We start from the raw sequence: 21836 nt of genomic DNA on the forward strand, positions 1-21836 counted from the left end.
GTAGCTCCTCCGGATGGGAATGATACTGTCTCAACGTCCCCGCCCTTGTTCTAACCTCGACGAGTCCCAAACAGACGCTGCCCAAGCCACGGGCTCTGCTTCCGTCCGTTTATTAGCCTCCACCCAGCCCCCTGCAAGTCCCTCCGCTCCAGCCTCCAGTCCCCCTGCTGCCCCGCCAGCGAGAGCGAGGGGCCCTCCTCAGTGCCAGGGTTTCTAAGTCCATGCCAGCGGCCTCTCTTGCGCAGCTGGATCGGCTTCCAGGTCCCGAGGTCCACTGCATTCCGGGAGCTTGAGGAGCCATCCAGGCGGGAGTCGGCACTAAGGAAGCTGCGTCCTCAGTCATCTGGGGAGCAGGCCAGGGGCAACTGATCGGGACTGCCCACGCTGCCGGTGCTGGAGCTTCCGTCGCCGAGGTCGCGGGGCCCGCAAGGGGGCAAGGCGAGCTCGGGTGTCGGCCCGGCGCCTGAGCTCCCCGCACCGCCGGGGCCGCCGCGGGGACCCCACTCCTCGCCCAGAGCCAGGCAGAGCTCCTTAAGCGCCAGGTTCTCCCGCAGCAGCTCCTCCTGGCGGCCCTCCAGTTCCGCCAGCTTCTGCCAACAACCGCCCAGGTCCTCGCGCACAGCCCGGGATGCTTGGGTTCCGAAGAGCTGCCACTGGCGAGCGGCGCGCCGCCCGCGCTGGCGCTCGGAGTCCAGGAAGCAGCAGAGGTCGCGCAGCTCGCGGTTTTCGGCCTGCAGGCGCCGGTTGAGCTGCTTGAGCTCGCGGATCTCGCCCAGGTGACCCTGTAGCTGCCGATTCACCTCCTGCATGAGGCGGCCGCGCTGCACCAGAGCCGCCAAGCGCGCCGCCTCCTCCCGCCGCAGGCGCCGCACCAGCTCCTCCTTGCCTAGCGCCGCCATCTCCTCGTCTGTCAGCTCCTCCAGGCCGCCCACCTCGGCCTCCATGGCTGCTCAGGCCTCTGGAGCATCGCCTGCCCGCCGCCGCGGCCCAGGAGCCCTACGTCGAGCCCAGCGCCTCTAAGGCTCAGGCTCCAGCTCAACCAGCCGCAGGCTGTGGCAAGCTAGCATAGGGGGCAGCAGCCGCGCGGGGGTGGGCACGCGGCGGGGCGCGCGCCGGGGCGTGGCTGCCTGACGTCAGGAAGGACAGCCAATCCGGGGAAGCCTCCCCGGGGAGGGGCGGGGCTTGAGCGCATGGAACGGTCCTTCGCCCACTCCCGATCGCAGAGTCCCTGACTCTCCCGGACACTGAGTCTCAGCGTCCTCTCACTTCTCACCAGTCAACCCAAAACTAGGCGCTTCGTACCCCCCAGTTCCAAACCTCCTCAAGTTCGAGCCTAGGCCTCTCGGCTTCTGAAAACCAAGACTCGGGGTTCGGCCCCTGAACTCTCCAGCCCACTCCGACAGAACACCAGACCCACCGCCTTTCCATCCTTCCTAGCTTAGCTCGAACTCGAGAATCTCTGCTCAATGAGCATCGCTCCCAGCTCCTCCGAACCCTAAGTCCAAACGTCCTGGCTCACCATCAGCCTAACCTCCCTCTCACGAAGGGTTTCCTGCCCTGGGGTGGTTAACCGGGGGACATACAAGGGATTCGTTTGTTCAATAAACCTTTATTGTGTGTAAGACCCATGCAGAAATAAGCTCGATCAAGATTCTTATCCTGTCCTCAAGTCAGTCTGGCAAGGGAGAAGAGCTGTGGTAAACAATTAAATGAAGGAAGGGCACGGTCTGAGGGGATTCCCGCCCCTCCGCAAAAGGTTTCCCAAAAGAGGAGATATTCGAGGGTCTCTGAAAGATGCACAGGACTTTTGTCAAGTAATAATAAAGCTATTTCAGGGAGAGGGGATAGCATGATGAAAGATGCTGGGGTCTGGAAGGGCCTAGATGCTTTAGGAACAGTGAAAGCAGCTTGATTTCTTTTTGAAAGGCAGGTGCGTAGAGAAAATTTGGTAAGAGAGGGAGAAAACAAAGGTAGTCAGAAGCCAGATTCTTAAGGGGCTTTCAATACTATATTGGAGTATTTTCACAGGCAAGTAAGGATTTTAAGCAGGGGAGTAACATTTTTTAAATATTCATTTTTAAAACAATTATTCAGGTTGCTCCGTGTGGGATGGATCATGGGGAGAGAATGTAGGCAGGGAGATTAGTAAGAACACTGTGTCAATGGGCAAGGAGAGCTATGCAGAAGGACTGGGCCAGAACAGTGCCAGTGGGGGTGGAGAAGACAAAACAGATACTAGAAATACACAGGAGACAAATCCGCAGAACTGAATGTGGAGAGAGGAGTCTGAGAGAAAGCCTAGGTTTCTGGTATGAGAACTGGGTGGATGTTGGGTGGGGCTATCTATGAGATAGGAATGCAGGAAAGAAACAGGCTGGGGAGACCAGGAGGTCTGCCTAGCTTTTGAGGGCCTGTGGGAAGACAGCGTGGAAAGACTCACAGATGGGCGGCCCTCCGGATGTGGACTTCCAGCAGAGTTCTGAGCTGTAGAATAAGAGAGGTCATTAGTTAGTGGCAGGGCGGGGGCCGGGCGGGGCGGTGTTAAAATCCTGGGAGCAGGTGCCCAAGACCCAGGAGAGATGCTCACCCGCAGGATGGACTGAGGAGCTCTCAGCAAGGGTCTTTGGAACTCGGCCTGGACATCTTTATTATTGAGAAAAGGTTTAGGATTGAGCCCTGCGAAACCCCTAAATTTAGGATACAAGTCAATGTACGATGGCCAGGAAAGGGGCAGAGAAAGTGGGGGTGGGGGGGAGAGAACAGGGGCAAGTGATGGCCGGAGGCTTCGATTCCCGACATCTTCTTGCAAACCCGGCTGGGGTCAGGGTGGGAGTAGGGACAGGGGAGCTGGGGATTCCCCCTCCCGCTGAGAAAACGGGCTACCGCACCGCCTCCGCCTTTTCCCTCGCCGTTCCTGCCCCACCTTCTCTGTCCCGGAAGTGGTCCTTCTCTGGCTCCGGGTGCCGGAGCCGAATCTCGGCGCTCCCGGAAGTGGCCCGGCGGCGGCGCGCCCGGCCGGGGCAGTGCTCGCTCCTGCTGGGGCGCTGCAGCCGCACCCGGGTCCGGGCGTCGAGATGACCAGCGAGCTGGATATCTTCGTAGGGAACACGACCCTCATCGATGAGGACGTGTATCGCCTCTGGCTGGATGGTTATTCGGGTCTGTGGGGGGCCGTCTAGGGGAGCCGGTGGGGCCGAGCCTTTGTCTAGGATGGGAGAGGGGGCGGGGCCTGGACTTGGGCTTTTTACCCGGTAGCGAGCAGAGGGAATAAGGGACGTATGGAGGTTGGAATCCCTGGAGGGGCTCTGAGGTCGGCGCCCACTCCACAGTGAACGACGCGGTGGCCCTGAGGGTGCGCTCGGGAATCCTGGAGCAGACGGGCGCCACGGCAGCGGTGCTGCAGAGTGACACCATGGACCACTACCGAACTTTCCACATGCTCGAGCGCCTGCTGCACGCACCGCCCAAGCTTCTACACCAGCTCATATTCCAGATCCCGCCCTCCCGACAGGCGCTGCTCATCGAGAGGTGGGGAGCCAACCAGTCTGACCACATACCCATTTTGCAGGCTGAAACTGAGGCTCAAGGAGGGACTGGACTAACCCCGGCCTTGAGAAAGTTGATAACAGAAGGGGCCAAACCCAAGCCCAACCTTTATGGAAAGTCAGTAGTGTCCTCTGCCTCCACACAGGTACTATGCCTTTGATGAGGCCTTTGTGCGGGAGGTCCTGGGCAAGAAACTGTCCAAGGGCACCAAGAAAGATCTGGACGACATCAGCACCAAAACAGGCATCACCCTTAAGAGCTGCCGTAGACAGGTGGGCACTACAGCCTCCTCCCCACCAACATAACATCCCACCTATAGTCCACCCCTTTACTCCTTCTCTTTGGCCACTGTCCCATCTCCAGTCTAGTCCCCCAATTCTGATTGTGGCAGCAGCTTCATACGCAGTCTCCTCTTGCGTTTTTGCCCCTTACAAACCATCCCCTACTCTTCGACCAGAGTGACATTTCAGAGCCCGTAGCTTTCCCCCCGTTCATAAACTTTAATTCACTCCAACTCCCTCCTGGATAGTAGCCACACTCTAGCCACACTTCTTAACCTTCACTGTCATACTCTCCCGTGATCTGGTCCCCACCAGCCTCTTTAGGTTTATATTTCCCCAATGCCCGGCTTTCTTTTGCTCATGCTGCTCCTACCTGGAGGGTACCATTCTTAGTCACATGAAATCCAGGATGGGGTCAAGTGTCACCTCTACAAGCCTTTCTGCTGGTGCCAGGGAGAAGTAACTCTTTTCCTGGGCCTTTAGTGTCTTTTCTCTGTGTCTCCAGTGAGCTCCCTGAATACAGCTTAGCATTTGCTCATTTTTGCCTTCCTGGGCCTTAGTCCAGCATAAGCTTGTGAAGAAATAGAGAGTACAATGTTAAAATGGGGGTGAATTCAGAGGTAGGAGTGAATAATGTTTATCTGAGGTAAGATAGCAGAAGCTAGTAGATACTCATTCATTGAATTGATAACAAGTAGTAATAACTAATAGTTTATTGATGGAATAACAGATGCTATATGTAGTGTCTGTTGACTGGATAGATGGATAGGTAAGAGAGGGTGAGAGACCAACAGTTTATTGGGTGAGCAGCCTCTGACCAATCCACCCTCCTCCCCTAATTGCCCTGCAGTTTGACAACTTTAAGCGAGTCTTCAAGGTGGTAGAGGAAATGCGGGGCTCCCTGGTTGACAACATCCAGCAACACTTCCTCCTCTCCGATCGATTGGCCAGGTGAGGGGCCAAGTGAGAAGCTATTCGTCTCCCCCATTCTGCACACTCCTTCCCTGGGCCCCAAGTCTGCTCCACCTGCCCCACCCCAACCCACTTGACCTCCTGGCTGTGTTAGGGGAATGATCACTCTTGGTCTGTACTTTGGCCTGAGTTCAAATCCCAGCCTGGCCACTTACCAATTGGGCTGTTACGAGGTGCTACATGTAAAGCGCGTGGCACAGTCCCTGGTGCTTAGAAAGTGCTCAGTAAGTGGTAACCATTGCCCTTGTGGTCTCCCGCTGTATCCCTAGACCTCTTTGCGCAGATCCAGAGGCCCAGAGATAGGTGACTTGAAACATGTCACACAGTGAGTTAGAGCAGAGAGAGGCTAGAACTCGGATGCCCAACCGATGTTGCAGGTGGGAGCTGCTTGCTCAGAAGGGATTTTTAGCCCTGACAGGTCCACTCTTCCCTCCCTGCAGGGACTATGCAGCCATTGTCTTCTTTGCCAACAACCGCTTTGAGACAGGGAAGAAAAAACTGCAGTATCTGAGCTTTGGCGATTTTGCCTTCTGTGCTGAGCTCATGATCCAGAACTGGACCCTTGGAGCCGTTGGTGAGGCCCCCACTGACCCAGGTGCCTGGACACCTCCCCACACTCTCAGGGTCTGCTTCTTCCCCAGCACTTTCTCCTGCAGGCCCCCAGTTTCCAGCAGGCTTTCTTCTTCAGGGACCTCTCCCCAACCACTTCTGCTCATAGTCCAGTGTCCCCACACACACCTTGTTTGCAGAGGAAGGACCCACTACCTCTCTATGGCCTGGGGCAAGTCACTCCACCTCTCTGACACTCTGCTTCCTCTTCCATCTTGGGGTGCAATGAGGTGGTGGGTGAGGAAGGCTCAGGATGTCACAGGAGAGCATTTTATCTCTCACCCCAACTCCCTTCATGGGCCTCACTCAGACTCCCAGGTGGATGACATGGATGTGGACTTAGACAAGGAGTTTCTCCAGGACTTGAAGGAGCTCAAGGTGCTAGTGGCTGACAAGGACCTTCTCGACCTGCATAAGAGGTAACCTTGAGTTTGGGGGGGGGGTGTCTATGGAATCCCCCTGAAGAGAAATTCCAGGAGGCCCTAGGCTTGACCCTGTCTCCCTGTAGCCTGGTGTGCACTGCCCTCCGGGGAAAGCTCGGTGTCTTCTCTGAGATGGAAGCCAACTTCAAGGTCTGTGGCCCAATCCAACCTGTGCCCCTTGGGCATCTTCAGCCTCCAGTGCACTGTCCCACTGGGAATTCTTGCTCATGCTGTAGATTGGCCAGCAGGTGGTGCTGCTGCTCCCTCTGCCCGCCTGTGACTGGGAACCAAGTTCCTAAACTTCAGGGAGTTGTTTGAGGGAGGTGGATGGATTTAGGGAGGGGCTCAGCCCCTAGCCTGTGGGGCAGAAGGCAGAACTCCTAGGCTCCCTGACCCACAGAACCTGTCCCGGGGGCTGGTGAATGTGGCTGCCAAACTGACCCACAATAAGGACGTCAGAGATCTATTTGTGGACCTCGTGGAAAAGGTGAGCTGTCCTGCCTGTTGCCCACCCATCCCCAGCATGGCCTGTCTCTGAGCTGTACCAGTGCTAGATGTTCCCTTGGGCCTACAGTTCGTGGAGCCTTGCCGCTCTGACCACTGGCCGTTGAATGACGTGCGGCTCTTCTTGAATCAGTATTCGGCATCAGTCCACTCCCTGGATGGCTTCCGGTGAGAGACCCCCAGGCCTCCTGTCCAACTTGGCCTCGCCCTTGCCAGCCGCCTGCCAGGGCCTGGCCCTCCTGCAGACTCAGGGTTCCTTGTTTGCCGCACTGGGGGTGGAGGTCTCTCTGTGGACCAGAGTCCTGGCTCCACCTCTTAGAAGCTGTGAGCTGACCTTGGACAGGTTCCTTAATCTCTTCATGCTTCAGTTTCCTCATATATAGACCAGGAGTGATAATGAGAAGGATCATAAGAATAATGTGAGGATTAAAGAGCGAAGGCACATAGAGCACTGAGGGTGGCGTTGTGACATGGCGGGCTGCAGTGAACTTCAGCCATCACCATCATCATTATCGTTGCAGGCACCAGGCCCTCTGGGACCGCTACATGGGCACCCTTCGTGGCTGCCTCCTGCGCCTCTATCATGACTGAGGCCCCCTCCCACTTCCCGGCCACACGGACAATAAAGTTGCCTTGACTTTGGAGGAGCCTGTGCATGGGTGCCATAGGGTTCGTGTGTGGGAGGTGCGCACGTGTATGTATCGTGCATAAGGATCTGTGTACGTCGACTCTGCGGGCACTAGGATGTGTCAGGGATGGTATCTGTGCTCCCCCGTCCATTTCCCCACCCAGCTGCATTCACTCGGAAGACAGGGTCTTATCCTGGTTTATTCAACCTATATCAAGACAGTTGGGAGGACAGGTGAAGACTTTGGGGTGAGGCCAGCAAAGAGGCAGCTGGCATAGCAGGAAGGCACTGAGGGGTAGGCTCAGGGAGGGCAGGAGACTAGCTGCTGCTTCCTCTTAACTGGATGGGTCACTCGGGCAGTAAGTGGGTACTTGGTGATGCCGCAGGTGTTGCTCCCTCGGTGCAGACGGAAATAGCCCTAGAGAGTTAGGAGACGTTAGGACCAGAATATGGGGAGAGGCCCATCCTGCCCTGTCCCCCTGCAATAGATCACACTCACCTTCTCACCCCAGCTGGCCCCCCAGGAGTTCTTCAGGATCCAGTATGGGATGGAGTGACGAGATTTGGATGAGACGGCCTCTGCCCGCCTCCCCTCCACTGACTTGCTCTTACCAAAACCCACCAGCAGGACAGCATGGTCCACAAGGCGGGGGTCACAGGTGTTGGATGTGGCCTTGATCACACCGGTCTGGTATTGCTGCAGGGGCAGGGGATCTGAGTCTGGGGCCATATCCTCTATGTGGCCTTCCCCCATTCCCTAACCTGTCCTACCTGTAGTAGCTTCATGTTGATGGTCACAGTGATGGGGCCCTCAGTGGCCAGGTACCTGGCAATTTCTGGGGGTAGAAAATGCCATCAGTCCTTGCCTATCCTGTGCCCCCTGTTCTCAGCTCATGGGTGTCTCTCTCTCTCTCTCCCCCACACCCTCATCCTTCTATCTCTGTCTATATCCAAGTTTGCCTGCCTCTGTCTTGGTCTGTCTCTGTGACCCCCACCCTATGCCCGCCCAGGTGTCCACCCCGCACGCACTCATCTCGCAGTCCGGCAGCATGATGAAATCCTGGATCCAGGCCACGTTTTTATGCTTCTTGGCCTGGCACTTGTGGGTTCTGACTTTCCCCTGGTATGGGTAGTCCTTTTCGCTGGCCAGGCCGCCTGGAGATAAACAAAGCCAGGAGGGAACTCAGCTCTGGAACATCCCCCCACCCCACAGCCACCCGGAGAGATTGGGTACTCACTGTTGTTGAGGACAGTTATGAAGGCGTCCCAGATGAAGCCGCCCTCACAGCCATTCCCACAGCGGGTACAGTCGACTAGCTCTGGTGCAAAAAGGGACAGTGTGGGTGGCCAAGCTCCAGGCCCCATCCTCCCACCGGCACACATGCCCCCTCTCAGCCTTACCCTGCACGGAGACTTCCACAGGCTGGTGGTGTTTAATGCCCCACAGGGCCTCGATGTTGCCTGCTGCCGCCATGGCCCAGCAGCAATTGCAGTTCTTCTGATGGGGAGGAGTGAAGGGCTGGGTAAGTGGTCCAAGCCTTGCCCTCTCCTCTCCCTCCCACCACTGGGGCTGGATGGAGGCAGATACCTGGTCCTTGACAGAGGAGATGACACCAGACTTCTTCCGCCAGTCACAGGTGGGGGGCACTGACTCACTCCACTCGTCAGACCCTACCTTTCTGTCCATGTTGGGGGCCCTTCCAGCTGCCACTGGATGCCCATAGAGCTGGCCAAACTCCTCCTCTGGGGGACGGATGGGACAACCAAGTTCACAATATTGACCCTTTCTCCCCCATATTCTGCTCTTCCCACTCCAGCCATCCATATCCTTGGCCATTTGAGTCCCCATAATACTCTGAGAGACAAAGGCAAGGATGCCAAGTCCTCGAAAGAGATCACTTTCCTCGCTCGGGTGAATTTCCCTGCACCTGCTGCCTCGTCCCTGAGCTGGGCTGGGACACAGACCTCCGGAGTACTTGTCCCTACTCTCAGCGATTTGGGACAAGCACCCAGACCTCTGGTCCTCAGGGTCCCTCTCTGGGAAATAAAAGCCAAAAGTCTGCCATGTCCATCTCCCAGTATCCCTGGATGAAGCTCTGCTTCCACACCCACCGCCTAGAGGCGAGGAGGCATCCTAGTACCTGTCAGGTCACTGAATGGGGTCACCCCGAACTTGGCTGTGCCCAAGTCCTCTTCCTGCTGCTGCTGGGCCCGGGCCAGGTTGTGCGCAAAGATGTTCAGGCGGCGAGCATGCTCTGGTTCAAAAGGGGGTTGTTCTAGGCTGGCTCCCAAGCCCCTGGGGGCAGGAAGTGGCCACCTGGCTGAGCAGTGTCCTGCCCACACTTGCCTAGATGAGCCCGTGCTCCTTTCCTGTGGCCCCTTTAGGCCCCACTGCAGATACCTGGGTCAAGGAAGTGGCTCCCCAGCCCACCTAGGGTTGGGTTTTCTGAGAAGGTAGGAAGGGGGTGGGGGGAAGACAAGTAAAGGATCTGAAGGCAGAGTGACTCAGAGGGGAAAGATGGGTGTTTGGAGACCCGTTTCCTGCTGGGTCACCTCCGCTTCCACTTTACACCTCTGACTGCAGGTCTGGAGGTGGGATGTGGTGAGGGTGGGCAGGGTGGGGTCCAGATCCATGGCATGGGCATCGTGGGGTGAAAGAGGCCCACAGATTATCCCCCCAAGGGAGCTGAGACCCAGAGACGATGGGAGCAAGGCTGGCAACTCATGGGGCAGAGAGGGAATCCCCAACTTGGGGACAAAATGGGTATCTTTGGGTGTTTGCTAAGTGAATTCATGACTAGGTGGTCGCCTGCCTGCTGCCTGGAGTCACAGGAAAGTGGCTTTGAAGGTGAGGCGTCTGCAGGACTGTGTAGACCCCCAACAGCTGCCACCTCCCTCCAGGTTCATGGTAAATAATGAGCCTGTCCTCCTTTTGCATCCAGAAAACCAGGGGGTACACCTCAGCCCTGCTGCTGTCCCGAGTGGCCTTAACTAAGCCCATATCCACCCTGAGCCTTGATTTCCTCGCCTATTAGGTGGGAGAGGTGGGGTTGGCCTGGAGATATGCAGGTCCCGTGATACCTGCTGGGTTCAAGTAACTCCGGTTGTACTGGGTCTGGAATAAAGCGAAGACCTCTTTCAGCTCCAGTGGCCGGGGACCTGGGTCCTGGAAGGAACCGGGGTGGGAGGGATTCGGTGACCACATCACAGTTCCCAGCCAGGCAAGGACTGGGCTAGATCTTCCAGTTGGCCTGTTCTGTCTCCCTGTGTGAGCTTGGCCACATTAGTCACCTCTCCAGCCTCGGTCGCTCCCTCTGAGACATGGGAACGAGGCAGTTTCTGAAGGGGTGAGTCCCAGGCATGGGGCTTACAGAGCGAAAGGTATGGGGAGCAAGTTGCGGGCACTTACCTGGCTCCTGAGGGAGCCCTTGATGCCTTGGGCCAGGCTTGCCACCAGGAGGGCCAAGAAGCAGGAGAGATGGACCGTTGGTGTCATGGTGCTGCCAACCAGAGCACTGGGGGCAGGAAGCTATGTAGACCAAGCTAGGGGGACTGAGAGGGTGGAGCTGGAGAAACCACAAGGGAGAAACCAGGCAGGGAGGGGAAGGTGGACTCCCCAAGCAAGAGGCATTCAGGCTTTTGTCTCTACAGGGCCCTCTGCCTGTCTATTCCCCACCCCAACCCTTTTTCTTTATTCAACAGAAGCTCTCTGCCCACCTTGTTCTGGGCTATTCTTGGGATACAGAAATAGATCTGTCCTTAGGGCAACATGAGGCAGATCCTAAGACGGCAGTGACCTAGGGCCCTCAGTGTTGTGACAGGGAAGCCCAAGGGGCTATGGGAGCCATAGGCCCCTGACAACTGAGTGTGGATGGAGGGTGGTCAGTGCCCCCTGGGGAAGCACTCTTGCTCATCCTAAGAAGCTTAGCTCAAGGGTCAGGTCACCTCCAAGAAGCCTTCCCTGCTCCCCCATCCTCTGGTGCAACCCGCAGCCCCTGGAGCCCTTGCTGTGCCTGCAGGGCGTGTCATCTCCCTTCAGACTGATGCAGAAAAGGATAAATTCCTCCCCCTCCAGTGGCCCTGCACTGAGAGTGAAAGTGTTCTTGACCGAATGCAGGAAAGGGTTCAAGTGTAGTTCAGAGTTAGCGTCAAAGGAAAGTTTATTAGAGAAAGGTTAACACCCTGTAGACTGAGAAAAAGACCAAGACAGAAAGTGAAGACAGGAAGCCTGAGTGTTCAGGGAATTCAATTTGTATATCATTCTTAGTTTCTGTGAATCACAGTTTAAAGACTTTGTTTACCCATTTTCCTTTGACAGGATGGGTATACAGTGTGAGAGGCCTGCTGGCAATTCCCAGCCTTCGATCCACAGATTCCCCATCATTTTAGCCATAAGGAATGAATGATTTTGTTTACTTTGTGTAGGGCGCGACTTAAAGACTCTGTTTTCCTTTCATGGTGTGCGTAAATGGTTTGTTAGTCATCCCAGCAGAAATCTTCCCTCGTTCTGTAGGTTCAGGCAGTAGAGCTGAGCAGCATATTGCAGTCTGAGTGTAGCTTGATCGAACGTTTAGTCCTCTTGCTTCCTCCCTATATTACAACCACACCAGAGGTGTCTGATGCGCCTGCGTTCTCAGCACCCAAGATGGGGCTGGGCATGGAGCGGGCTCCATGAGCATTGTGTTTGTTGACTGAACAACTGGTCATCATGGCTTTTAAACAGGGAAGTGCAAGGTCTAGGGGACAGCAAGTGGCAGCTACTGCCTCCTTCTGTTCCTCGTTCCTGTTACAATCCAGGGATGAGAATGAGGGGTGTGGACAGGCCTCAGGGGACAGAAAGGTAGCAGGGTTGGCAACTCAGACAGAGCAAGGCCAAGGGCTGAGCAGGAGTGTTAACACCTTTCCCGCTGCCTGGGTTCTAGGGGTCCTTGGGCTGGGGATCCCTCCCTTATGAGGCTCCAGGCTGGGAACCAGGGCCCCAACGTCAGAGATGGGTGAGAAAAAATGGCTTTCCAGAGGTTCCATGGGAGAGAGGGAAGGGCGGAGGGCTCTGATCATTGATTCATGTGCTCACTACCTCATTTCTTCATTCATTAGGAATCCTCCCAAGGCTGTGAGGCCCCATTGTGCTGTACCACCCCTTTTCTCACCCCTCAGAGCTGGAGATCCCACTGTGGGCACTAAAGGGGTATAATAAAATCTGTCTCTGTGGTGGTGGGGCTTGTGGAAATTTGGGGGAGGAGGGACTGGGGCATGGGGCTAGGTGGCCTTCATTAAACGTGAGGCAGGAGATTTTAGTCTTTTTTGATCAGTGCTGTGCCTCTGGTGCCCAGCACAGAGCTTTTCCAAGGTGGCCACTCAGTAAACATTTGTTGAGTGAATGAGTTAATTTCCTCACTTGCTCACTCATTTGTTAATTCACTTGTTCATCCTGCATTTCCTGGCTGGCATGCAGTGGGGGCTGGGCCAATGGCCCAGGGGTCTCTGGCTCACTGCCTGGGAGGAGCTTACAACCTGGTCAGAGAGAGACACCAGTCAAGATAAGGCCTGGTGACCCAGTGCAGAGGGATGAAGGCAGGGAGGTCAGGAAAGGTGTTCTGAGGAGGCAACTCTGAGTGGCAGGTGACCCCAGGCCTAATAGTACAAAGACAGAGGTTCAGGTCCAAGTTTGAGATGCCAACTTGTGCACCCAGTCATTCCCCTCGGATGCTCATCTCTCAGCAGCAGTGACAATTCCTTTGAGTGGAATGACATTGTGGAGCACCTTTGAGCTTGGCTGGCACAGAGTAGGTGTTCAAATGGTGAGTCCTTAATGCTCTACTGTGGGGCAAAGAGCCCAGAAAATCTTAGAGTCAGAAGGACTTGAGTTCAAATCCTGTCCTTACCACTCTGGCTGCGCCTGGACAAATCTCAGCCTCTCTCACCTGTGAAAGAGGGTGATAATGGCCCCGCTTCGCTGGCTTGGCAGGAAGAGAGCATGAGGTGAATGCTAATGCCTGGAATGGTTAGATCTTGATAATCAAGCACTAATATTTTTGTCATTTTTTATAAATAACGACTCTACCCCGAAGACTTGAAAACTCATATTTGAAAAGATATTTGCACACCGATGTTCATAGCAGCATTATTCACAGTGGCCAGAACATGGAAGCAACCGAAGTGTCCTACAATAGATGATTGGTTAAAGAAGCTGTGGTACATATATACAATGGAATATTACTCAGCCATAAGAAGAGATGAAATGCTGCCATTTGCAACAACATGGCTGACCTTGAAATAATCATACTAAGTGAAATAAGCCAAACAGAAAAGGTTGAAAATCACATGATATCACATATGGGGGATATAAACCTAAAAGCAACAAATGAACAGGACAGAGACTCATAGACATGGACAATGGACTAGTGGCTACCAGAAGGGAGGAGGGAGAGGGAAAATAAAAAACTAAAATTAAAAAAAATTATATATATAGTATGAAAAAAATAAACTGGCATTTAAAAAATATAAATGACTTGATTGAAATATATAATTCACATAGCATGAAATTCACTCTTTGAAAGTGCATTTCACTGGTTTTTAGTATATTTGCATAATTGTGCAACCATCAACTCTCATCATCTCAAAAGAAACCCCATACTCATTAACAGTCACTCCTCGTTCCCTTTCCTCCTGGCAAACATTAATCTAGTTTGTCTCTCAGAGTTACGTATTCTGAATGTGTCATATAAATGGAACATGTGGCCTTTTATACCTGGCTTCTTTCACATAGTGTAATATTTTCGAGGTTCTTTCATGTTGTAGCACATATCAGTTCTTCATCCCTTTTTATGGCTGAATAATATGCCATCATTTTTTATCCATTTATAAACATTTTGTTTATCCATTCATCAATTGATGGACATGTTTTCGATTCCCCTGGGTGTATACCTAGGAGTGAAATTGCTGGGTGACACAACATTTTGAGGACCTGCCAGACTGTTTTCCAAAGCGGGTACACCCTCTTACATTCCTACCACAGTGTATGAGGGTTCCAATTTCTCCCTATGCTCGTCAACACTTGTTATTGTCTTTTGGTTTTAAATACCTATTATTTTTAGCCTCCTCACTGAAGCAGCTCAGAATTTGGAGGATGGGGGAGACACTCTCCGGTTCACCTTGAACCCTAAGGGGGCTCACTTTGGGACCCACCGGCAAGTACCCTCTTCAGCACAACCCCTCCCCCGGCTGGGCTGCGTTCAGGGAGATCGCGTGGATAAACAAGGATGGTAAAGGGAAGGGAGGGCTCGGCAGTTCCCGCACGCCGTCTGTCCCCAGGCGTGGATCCCTGGACACGCGGCTCTTTCCCGTCTGGTCCCGCCCTGAGACGTGGGCAGGGCGAGACCCCGCCCCTTCCTGGGAGCCCGCTCCGCCCAAACTCCTCCCCGCAAGGCGCGCCCTCCTCTGGGAGCGGGGGAGGCGGAAACGCGGAGTGGGAGGGCGGGGCAGGAGCTGGCTGGAGACCCCGGCGTCCTGCACGCCAGAGTTTAGCCCTGCCTGCCTTTTCAGGGGCTTCCATTCATTCAGGGCCAAAAGGGAACTGCCGCCACCTCCCCCAAACTGTTGTAGCCTCTAGGACAGAGGACTCAAAGAGGCTGCCCTGGAGTGAAGGGACCACCCGGTTGTAGACAGCCCTGGGGATGGAGGGGAGAAGAGACAGAGATGAACAGCTCTAGGCCTGGGAGTGTCTCGTTTTCGGGCGAGGGTCTGGGGACCCTGGATGAAGTTTTGATATTTCCAGAGTGACTGTCCAGGTGCACAAAATAAAATTCTGGAGGGTCTAGATTGAGGACCTGGAAGCCCCAGCGTTAGGTTAGGTCTAGGTGCCCAGAATGACATTCTGGGAGGCGAAGATAGAGTCTGGGGGCCCCGGCATTAAGATGTGGGTGCACAGGACAGAATTCCGGGGGCGCAGATTAGGTAGGGTCTGAGTGCACAGGATGACATTATGGGGTGCACAAAGTGAGGACCTGGGGACTCCCGGGTATGTCTGGGGGCCTGGCATCACGGCCAATGTCCCCAAGATCGAGCGCTAGGGGACCCTGGCCCAGCGCCGGTAGGCGGCTCCCGGCGGCGCCGCGGGGGACCGGGTGGGGGCCTGCGGCCGGCCGGGGGCGGAGAAGCGGGGGGTCGGGGTCCCTCCCCCTGGCGCGGGCTCAGGAATCCGCCGAGGGGCGGGCGGAGGCGCCGGGGTGGGCCGCACCGCGGCGGGCGGGCGGGCGGGGGGCGCTTCCTGGGGCCGCGCGTCCAGGGAGCTGCGCCGTCTGTCCGTCCGCCTGTCCGCAGGCACTACCCGAGCCAGCCGAGCAGCCGGAGCCGTGGGCCGCGGGGGCGTCGCGGGCCCAAGTGAGTAGCGGTCCATGGAGGGAGGGCGGGAGCCGGAGTCTCGGCCGTGTAGGCGTCAGCGAGGAGCCAAGAGAGGCCTGCGCTCCTCTGCCCGCGCCACTGGGGGACCAGGCGGGGGCGGGGCGGCCCCAGGCGGGTGGGCCCCCAACCCGGGCCTGTGTGAGGAGTCGGCCCTCCGCCTTGGAAGGCTCCGGGGCTTCAAATGCGGTCCCAAGTGGGAGGCGGCTGGGGTCAGGGCTCTGAGTCCTGGTACAGGGAATGGGGCTGCCGTGGCAGAGGCGCCCTGACCCCTGCCAACCACCTCCCAGCCCCAGGATGCTCCCCTTCGCCTCCTGCCTCCCCGGGTCTCTACTGCTCTGGGCGCTGCTGCTGTTGCTCTTGGGGGCAGCGTCTCCCCAGGATTCGGAGGAGCCCGACAGCTACACGGTGGGGACCGTGGGGCCACTGGCCTGGGATGGGATGGGCAGGGACACAGAGAGCAGGATCCTGGGGTGGCTGCTGCTGGGGAAGATTCTCCCCTCCCCTGGTTGGTGGAGCAGCTGGGGCCATTGTTTGGAGCAGTCCCGGGAGGGTGGCCAGGCTCAGGGCCCTAGTCTTGGCCTGGTCAGTTGGAGGGGACAAGGGGTGAACACTGGCCACTGCTGGTCCCCTTGTAGGAATGCACAGATGGCTATGAGTGGGACCCCGACAGCCAGCACTGCCGGGGTGAGTGTGCCTGGGGAACTGACCCACCCCAGGAATGGGGAAGGGGATTGTAACCCCAGCTCCAAGAGCTGCAGCAGGAGCCGAGGGGCCTGTCCTCTGCCCAGCTCCATTTTGCCTAGGCCAGATCTGGTTCTCTGCGGGCCAGCTCGCCTAGGGGTGGAGAAGCCATCCAGGTCCCTCCCTCTCAGGAGAAACCCAAGACACCCTGCCCCCACCTCTCAGTAGGCAGGAGAGCAACAGGGCACTGCCAGGAGGAGCACTCTCCTACCCAGCTCTGTCCCATCGAGGTCCCAGGAGGGGGCAGTGTCTTCGGGGGTGGGTAAGGAAACCTGCACAGCAAGTTTTGGGGAAGAATAGAGACTCTCTTGGGGGCAAGAGAATGGGGTGACTATAGGAACAGCCGCCCCACCACCAGCCCTGGCAGGCCCTTGGGAGGGGTCCTGGGCAGACAGCCTTAGCTTATTGAGAGGGTAGACCCTGCCATGGTCGCACAGCTTAAAGAAGGCCGAGCTGGGCTCCTGCCTCCCACCCGCTCCATAGCCAGCCCAGGAGACTGGCTGTGCCCAGCAGGCCCCTCTCTGCAGATGTCAACGAGTGCCTGACCATCCCCGAGGCCTGCAAAGGGGAAATGAAATGCATCAATCACTACGGGGGCTACTTGTGCCTGCCCCGCTCGGCTGCCGTCATCAACGACCTGCATGGCGAGGGACCACCACCACCAGTGCCCCCTGCTCAACACCCCAACCCCTGCCCACCAGGCTATGAGCCTGATGAGCAAGAGAGCTGTGTGGGTGAGTGAGGGTCACCCTGGAGCCAAGGGTTGCGGTCCTTCCAAGCGTCTTATCATTGCATCTTAAAAACTCAGACCTCATGTTCCTCCCTTGCTCAGAAGCCTCCTCCAGGCTGCTGGGGTAACATCCAGACCCTCACTTTGTGTGGGGCCCCGGTCCTTGTCCCACTGCCCCAGCCAGCCTCTGGGACCCTCCCCTCTATTGTGGCAGACACGCTGTAAGAGTCTGCCTCTCAGCCTCTGCCCCTGCCCACTCCCTGATCTGGCCCCATGTCTGGGTACCATGGATCTTGGAGGAGGGCTCTGGAATCAGTGCTCCAAGGCGTATGGTTTGGACCTTGATTCCCGTGCTTCCCCAGCAAGGGGTCCCACAGGTTAGGGGTGATTTTCCTATTGGCTCCCAGGCTGATAGACTGTCATTTGTGCTGCTGGGAAGGTCTAATCCACGTGTTCCTGTTTTGGGGGTGCATTACCCACACACTCATGTGAGTGGTTCCTGCCCTGTGTCCTCCAACACTGAGGTGTCGGGTGGGGTGGTGCATGAGCTCCCAGGCACGGACTGCGTGCTGTCTCCTGCAGATGTGGACGAGTGTGCCCAGGCCCTGCATGACTGCCGCCCCAGCCAGCAGTGCCACAACCTGCCTGGTTCCTACCAGTGCACCTGCCCCGATGGCTACCGCAAGATTGGGCCTGAATGTGTGGGTGAGTCTAGGAGCAGCCTCTCCAGTCCCTATTCTGTGCCCCTGGCCTGGCTCTCACCCTAGCACCTGAACCGCATTCCAACCCACCCCCCGGCTTCACCTCCAGGCCCCTGCCACCAGACATAGAACTTTAGATGTATGTATGGACCCTGGCTGACCTGGCCCAGCCCCCAGACACAGACAAGACTGAGTGCAGAGGCCTTGAGTCTTACCCAGCTTGGGCCCCACCTGACTTCCGCCTCCTGCCCTCCTTCTCCTGCCTCCATCCCAGATATAGACGAGTGCCGCTACCGCTACTGCCAGCACCGCTGCGTGAATCTGCCCGGCTCCTTTCGCTGCCAGTGTGAGCCTGGCTTCCAGCTGGGGCCCAACAACCGCTCCTGTGTAGGTGAGGCTGGGCCGGGCCAGGCTCCTGGGTCCTGGGCAGGGTGGTGTGGGCTGGGGAGCTCCCTTCCTGACCAGCCCAGGGGAATGGGTGGAATAGTGGCTCTGGGCTGTTCCTTGGCTTTCACTCCTCTGTTTTTCCTGGCACCCCCAGATGTGAATGAATGTGACATGGGGGCTCCATGCGAGCAGCGCTGCTTCAACTCCTATGGGACCTTCCTGTGTCGCTGCCATCAGGGCTACGAGCTGCACCGGGATGGCTTCTCCTGCAATGGTGAGAGCTCCACCCCTGCCAAGAGTTCCTCCGTTGGTCCCAGGGCCTGTGTCTCCTGCCACACGGTCCTGCATTTGATGCCTCCATGTCTTGTCCATTCTGTGCCCATGTACCTCCCATGTAGTCCCCCCCCAGCTGGTTGCAGAACTCCTGGCCTGGTGGGGAAGGCACAGAAGGGAGCAGTTAGGTTCCCACTGAAGCTCAGTGAGGAGACTGAGCAAGGATGTGGGTGCCCCCTGCCCGGGAGTCAGGCTGACCTGCATCTGAATCCTGGATTAAGGCAATTCATTCTTCTCTCTAAACCCATTTATTCATCTGTAAAAGGGACTGTCTTGAGGATTAAGTGGGAAAATGACAACAGACAGTCTTCGTCAAGTCCCAAGCGATAACACTTGAAGTAAATACTATATGTGCAGACACTTCCCTTACGTACTTGGCCTCATTTAGTCCTGCCAACAATCCTATGAAGTATGATTGCAAAATGAGGACATTAATATCTCCTTCAAGGTTTATGGGGAGGATTATAAGAAAATAGTAAGCATAAAGTTCTTTAATGAAGTAAGGTTAAGTGACTTGCCCAAGGTCTCACAGCTAGGGTGAGATGGGGCCAGGGCTCCATCCCGACGTTCTCATTCCATGTCAAGTGGCCACGTACCCTGTTTATGTGATGCTTTGCTGCTAAGGCCCCGCTGGAACCTGGCTCCATGGTAGGCAGCATGAGGGAAACCAGAGTAGAAAACCTGGCTCCTGCTGTGCAGTTCACAGTTGGCAGGAGGCAACTGTGCCTGGGCTGATCATGGGTTGCAGGAATTGGGCAAGTTACTGAAAAGCAGAGCAGACTGGGCCCAGAAGGCTCAGCTAGTGTAAACCACTCATTTTATTGACAGAGAAATTGAGGTTTCCAAAACTCAAGTCAGTAAGATGTAAAGCCAAGCCTCTAGGTTCCCAGTGCTTTCATTTTGTTTTCTTACAGTTCTGGGGCAAAGAGAGAGGTCTGTGAGCTGGGTGGTTTGGGCAGAATTTTGAATTCTGTCCCCCTACTGTGCTTTGCATGGCTTGTCCCATGCCCCCAACATGGGGCTGGGCTCCCTCCATAAACATTTGTGGGACTGAATTGAGAGGGCTGCCCTTGACCCAGAGTCCTCATGTCCACTCTCCCTCAGATATCGATGAGTGCAGTTACTCCAGTTACCTCTGCCAGTACCGCTGTGTCAACGAGCCAGGCCGCTTCTCCTGCCACTGCCCGCAAGGCTACCAGCTGCTGGCCACACGCCTCTGCCAAGGTACAGGTTGCCCAGGGCAGGGTGGTGTCAGGGGTTGATGGCCTGACGTCTGGGTTCCAGCCCCTCTTCCCTGACAGACATTGACGAGTGTGAGTCTGGCGCACACCAGTGCTCTGAGGCCCAGACTTGTGTCAACTTCTACGGGGGTTACCGCTGTGTGGACACCAACCGTTGCGTGGAGCCCTATGTCCAGGTGTCTGACAAGTGAGTCAACTTGACGCTAGGCCCCCACGTGAACTACAACTCCCACAGGGCTCTGGGGCTGGCTGGCATTTATTAGGGCTGGTAAGTGCCCAGAGGGCTGATGTGAGTTGTAGTCCTTCATGGCTAAACTATGCACGCTTTATAGGAGTGGGAGAATCCTTTTGAGATTCCTAATTTTGGGGATGGGCCAAATTTGGGAAATGGGCAAGGACCTCATTTGTATCCGCATCTCGGGGTCCCTAGTCGCTGCCTCTGTCCGGCCTCCAACCCCCTGTGCCGGGAGCAGCCCTCGTCCATTGTGCACCGCTACATGACCATCACCTCAGAGCGCAGCGTGCCCGCGGACGTGTTCCAGATCCAAGCGACCTCTGTCTACCCCGGCGCCTACAATGCCTTTCAGATCCGTGCGGGAAACTCGCAGGGGGACTTCTACATTAGGGTAAGGCTTTCCCCTACCCCCACCCCTCAAATGACATGCATAATCCAAAAGTGAATTCCAGGAAGCTTTAAGTGGGAGATTGTTTATGGCACCATGCCCCGCCTCTTCTCAAAGCCCCGCCCCCAGGAGGCAGAATTTCGGTAGAAAGCAAGGTAGGAGTGTTCCTTCCTAATTCCCTTGGTACAGACTACAGATTGTTAAATGCAGTTCTGATGAGGCACTCACATAGACACTGGGGTTTGAGTCTCCCTGACTGGTCTCCGTTTCTGGCCTCAATTTCTTCGGCCTTAGTACAAGAGACTGACATGAGATGCCTTCCAAGTTAACAGAGCAGGGACCCAGAAGGGCGGGCAGGTGGAGCTGGGCCTTGGAGAGAGAGGCAGCCGGGGTTGGTGGTGGGGCCTGGGGTCAGAGACGCAGCTCTGCTGGTGGGGCTTTTCGGAGGGAGAGTCCAGGTCTGATTCGCAGTGAGAGGGGCAAGGGTCTGTCTGGTATCAGTGTTTGTTTTCTTTCTGAAATCGAATGCTTAGAAAGGGAGTCTGCCTGCTCCAGGCCACCAAAGGCCCCACCAGTCCCCAAAGCCTCACGCCTGGCCCTGAATCATCAGTTGACTTTGGTTAGACAAAAGAACTAGCTGGAAAGTGTGGGAAGAGCACCAGTGGGAGATTTCTGAGGACAGGAGCCTGGGTACTGGAAAGACGAGATGGCAAGAGTGTCGTGGAGCCAGACGAGAGCCTGGGGTCACAGCCTGGCCGGGCTCTCTATCCACTTCACGCCCGAACGGTGCAAAGTATGGGGCAGGGAGGTGAGGCTTGGGAGGGTCCTGGCCCATAGGTTGATGCAATCTACATGTCCCCCCACCTGTTGTGCCCTGCAGCAAATCAACAATGTCAGCGCCATGCTGGTCCTCGCCCGGCCTGTGACGGGCCCCCGGGAGTATGTGCTGGACCTCGAGATGGTAACCATGAACTCCCTCATGAGCTACCGGGCCAGCTCTGTACTGAGACTCACCGTCTTCGTGGGGGCCTACACCTTCTGAGGCGTGGGGGGTGCCCTCAGGGAGGGGGAGGTCCCTGTAGCCAAGGAGCCTGGGGCTCAGGGATGACTGTTCTGCTAAAAGAAAAGATGCTATTGTGAAGGGTAGACAGAGAAAGGCAATAAAGGGAGAAAGAAGGAGTCCTGGTGGCTGAGGTGGGTGGGAAACCCTGTAGAGAACCCCAGACTGGGGACAGGGCCAGGTTTGTGGGAGGCGAGCCAAGTCCACCTAAAGCAGGGTCAGCTCAGGCCCGAGGGAGCCCCACTGATAGGAGCTGTGTCCCCAAGGCTGGGATTGGTCTATGGACCACGGGCATCAGAACTGCCGTGAGAAAGGAGGAGGTAATAATGCTGCAAACTCCAGGCCCTCGCAAGAATCTGGGCTCGGCTGGTTTGTAGGGAGCCTGAGAAAGCCCGCTCTGCACAGTGCCAGGAGGCCCTGGGTTTCGACCTGAGCCTGGCCTCAAACTATCAATTTGGATAAACCCTAGTAGCTCCCTGGGCCTCAGTTTTCCAATCCATATAATGAGGCAATTGGGCTGTTAGAGCTTTTCAAACTTTTTCTTTTCCAAGCTACAAGACCTTTTATCAAAGGAAATTTTGTTTGATCAGGGACCCCCTGAGGATATAAACTAGATTCGAAGTTGCAAACGCCTCCCTGCCAGTCTCAGTGCGCT

General features: G+C 56.1%; 4 protein-coding genes across 6 annotated transcripts; 2 read left to right on the forward strand and 2 right to left on the reverse strand.

Annotated features, from left to right (window-relative positions):
* Positions 1–94: 94 nt before the first annotated feature.
* On the reverse strand, positions 95–2476 carry CCDC85B (coiled-coil domain containing 85B). The gene has a single exon (XM_039840879.1). The coding sequence runs from the start codon at positions 942–944 to the stop codon at positions 336–338; it is 609 nt and encodes a 202-aa protein (XP_039696813.1). The 5' UTR covers positions 945–2476; the 3' UTR covers positions 95–335.
* Positions 2477–2975: 499 nt separating this feature from the next.
* FIBP (FGF1 intracellular binding protein) lies at positions 2976–6978 on the forward strand. 3 transcript variants are annotated; one of them, XM_039840865.1, is made up of 10 exons: positions 2976–3150; positions 3330–3528; positions 3692–3818; positions 4678–4778; positions 5240–5394; positions 5719–5827; positions 5917–5980; positions 6231–6317; positions 6405–6502; positions 6856–6978. In XM_039840865.1, exons 1-10 carry the CDS (start codon positions 3075–3077, stop codon positions 6923–6925), a joined length of 1086 nt encoding a protein of 361 aa, XP_039696799.1. In that variant the 5' UTR covers positions 2976–3074; the 3' UTR covers positions 6926–6978. The 3 variants fall into 3 exon arrangements, with proteins under 3 accessions (XP_039696799.1, XP_039696798.1, XP_039696800.1); XM_039840864.1 differs by having other exon boundaries at positions 2978–3159; XM_039840866.1 differs by having other exon boundaries at positions 2979–3159; positions 5240–5373.
* Positions 6979–7144: 166 nt separating this feature from the next.
* Positions 7145–10581, reverse strand: CTSW (cathepsin W). Its single transcript, XM_039840863.1, has 10 exons — positions 10372–10581; positions 10044–10128; positions 9104–9217; positions 8551–8705; positions 8364–8460; positions 8201–8281; positions 7992–8117; positions 7734–7798; positions 7462–7659; positions 7145–7380 (listed from the first exon to the last, which is right to left on the reverse strand). Exons 1-10 carry the CDS (start codon positions 10456–10458, stop codon positions 7264–7266), a joined length of 1125 nt encoding a protein of 374 aa, XP_039696797.1. The 5' UTR covers positions 10459–10581; the 3' UTR covers positions 7145–7263.
* A 4619-nt stretch (positions 10582–15200) lies between these two features.
* On the forward strand, positions 15201–21806 carry EFEMP2 (EGF-like fibulin extracellular matrix protein 2). The gene is made up of 11 exons (XM_039840867.1): positions 15201–15344; positions 15653–15770; positions 16001–16049; positions 16634–16840; positions 17419–17541; positions 17812–17928; positions 18079–18198; positions 19362–19481; positions 19559–19685; positions 19929–20124; positions 21002–21806. Exons 2-11 carry the CDS (start codon positions 15660–15662, stop codon positions 21161–21163), a joined length of 1332 nt encoding a protein of 443 aa, XP_039696801.1. The 5' UTR covers positions 15201–15344; positions 15653–15659; the 3' UTR covers positions 21164–21806.
* The last annotated feature ends 30 nt before the right edge of the window (positions 21807–21836 follow it).

This window comes from Pteropus medius, unplaced genomic scaffold, assembly GCF_902729225.1.
Source record: "Pteropus medius unplaced genomic scaffold, Ma_sr-lr_union100, whole genome shotgun sequence".
NCBI classification, from domain to species: Eukaryota; Metazoa; Chordata; class Mammalia; order Chiroptera; family Pteropodidae; genus Pteropus; species Pteropus medius.

Coding starts and splice junctions, on each gene's coding strand:
- CCDC85B (XM_039840879.1), bottom strand. CDS start 944: ATGGAGGCCGAGGTGGGCGGCCTGGAGGAGCTGACAGACGAGGAGATG.
- FIBP (XM_039840864.1), top strand. CDS start 3,075: ATGACCAGCGAGCTGGATATCTTCGTAGGGAACACGACCCTCATCGAT. Junction 5,828..5,916: donor CTTCTCGACCTGCATAAGAG/GTAACCTTGAGT, acceptor GTCTCCCTGTAG/CCTGGTGTGCACTGCCCTCC. Junction 5,981..6,230: donor AGATGGAAGCCAACTTCAAG/GTCTGTGGCCCA, acceptor CCTGACCCACAG/AACCTGTCCCGGGGGCTGGT.
- CTSW (XM_039840863.1), bottom strand. CDS start 10,458: ATGACACCAACGGTCCATCTCTCCTGCTTCTTGGCCCTCCTGGTGGCA. Junction 9,218..10,043: donor GAGTTACTTGAACCCAGCAG/GTATCACGGGAC, acceptor CTTTTGAACCAG/AGCATGCTCGCCGCCTGAAC. Junction 7,660..7,733: donor TCAACATGAAGCTACTACAG/GTAGGACAGGTT, acceptor CTGCCCCTGCAG/CAATACCAGACCGGTGTGAT.
- EFEMP2 (XM_039840867.1), top strand. CDS start 15,660: ATGCTCCCCTTCGCCTCCTGCCTCCCCGGGTCTCTACTGCTCTGGGCG. Junction 16,050..16,633: donor CGACAGCCAGCACTGCCGGG/GTGAGTGTGCCT, acceptor CCCTCTCTGCAG/ATGTCAACGAGTGCCTGACC. Junction 19,686..19,928: donor TATGTCCAGGTGTCTGACAA/GTGAGTCAACTT, acceptor CGGGGTCCCTAG/TCGCTGCCTCTGTCCGGCCT.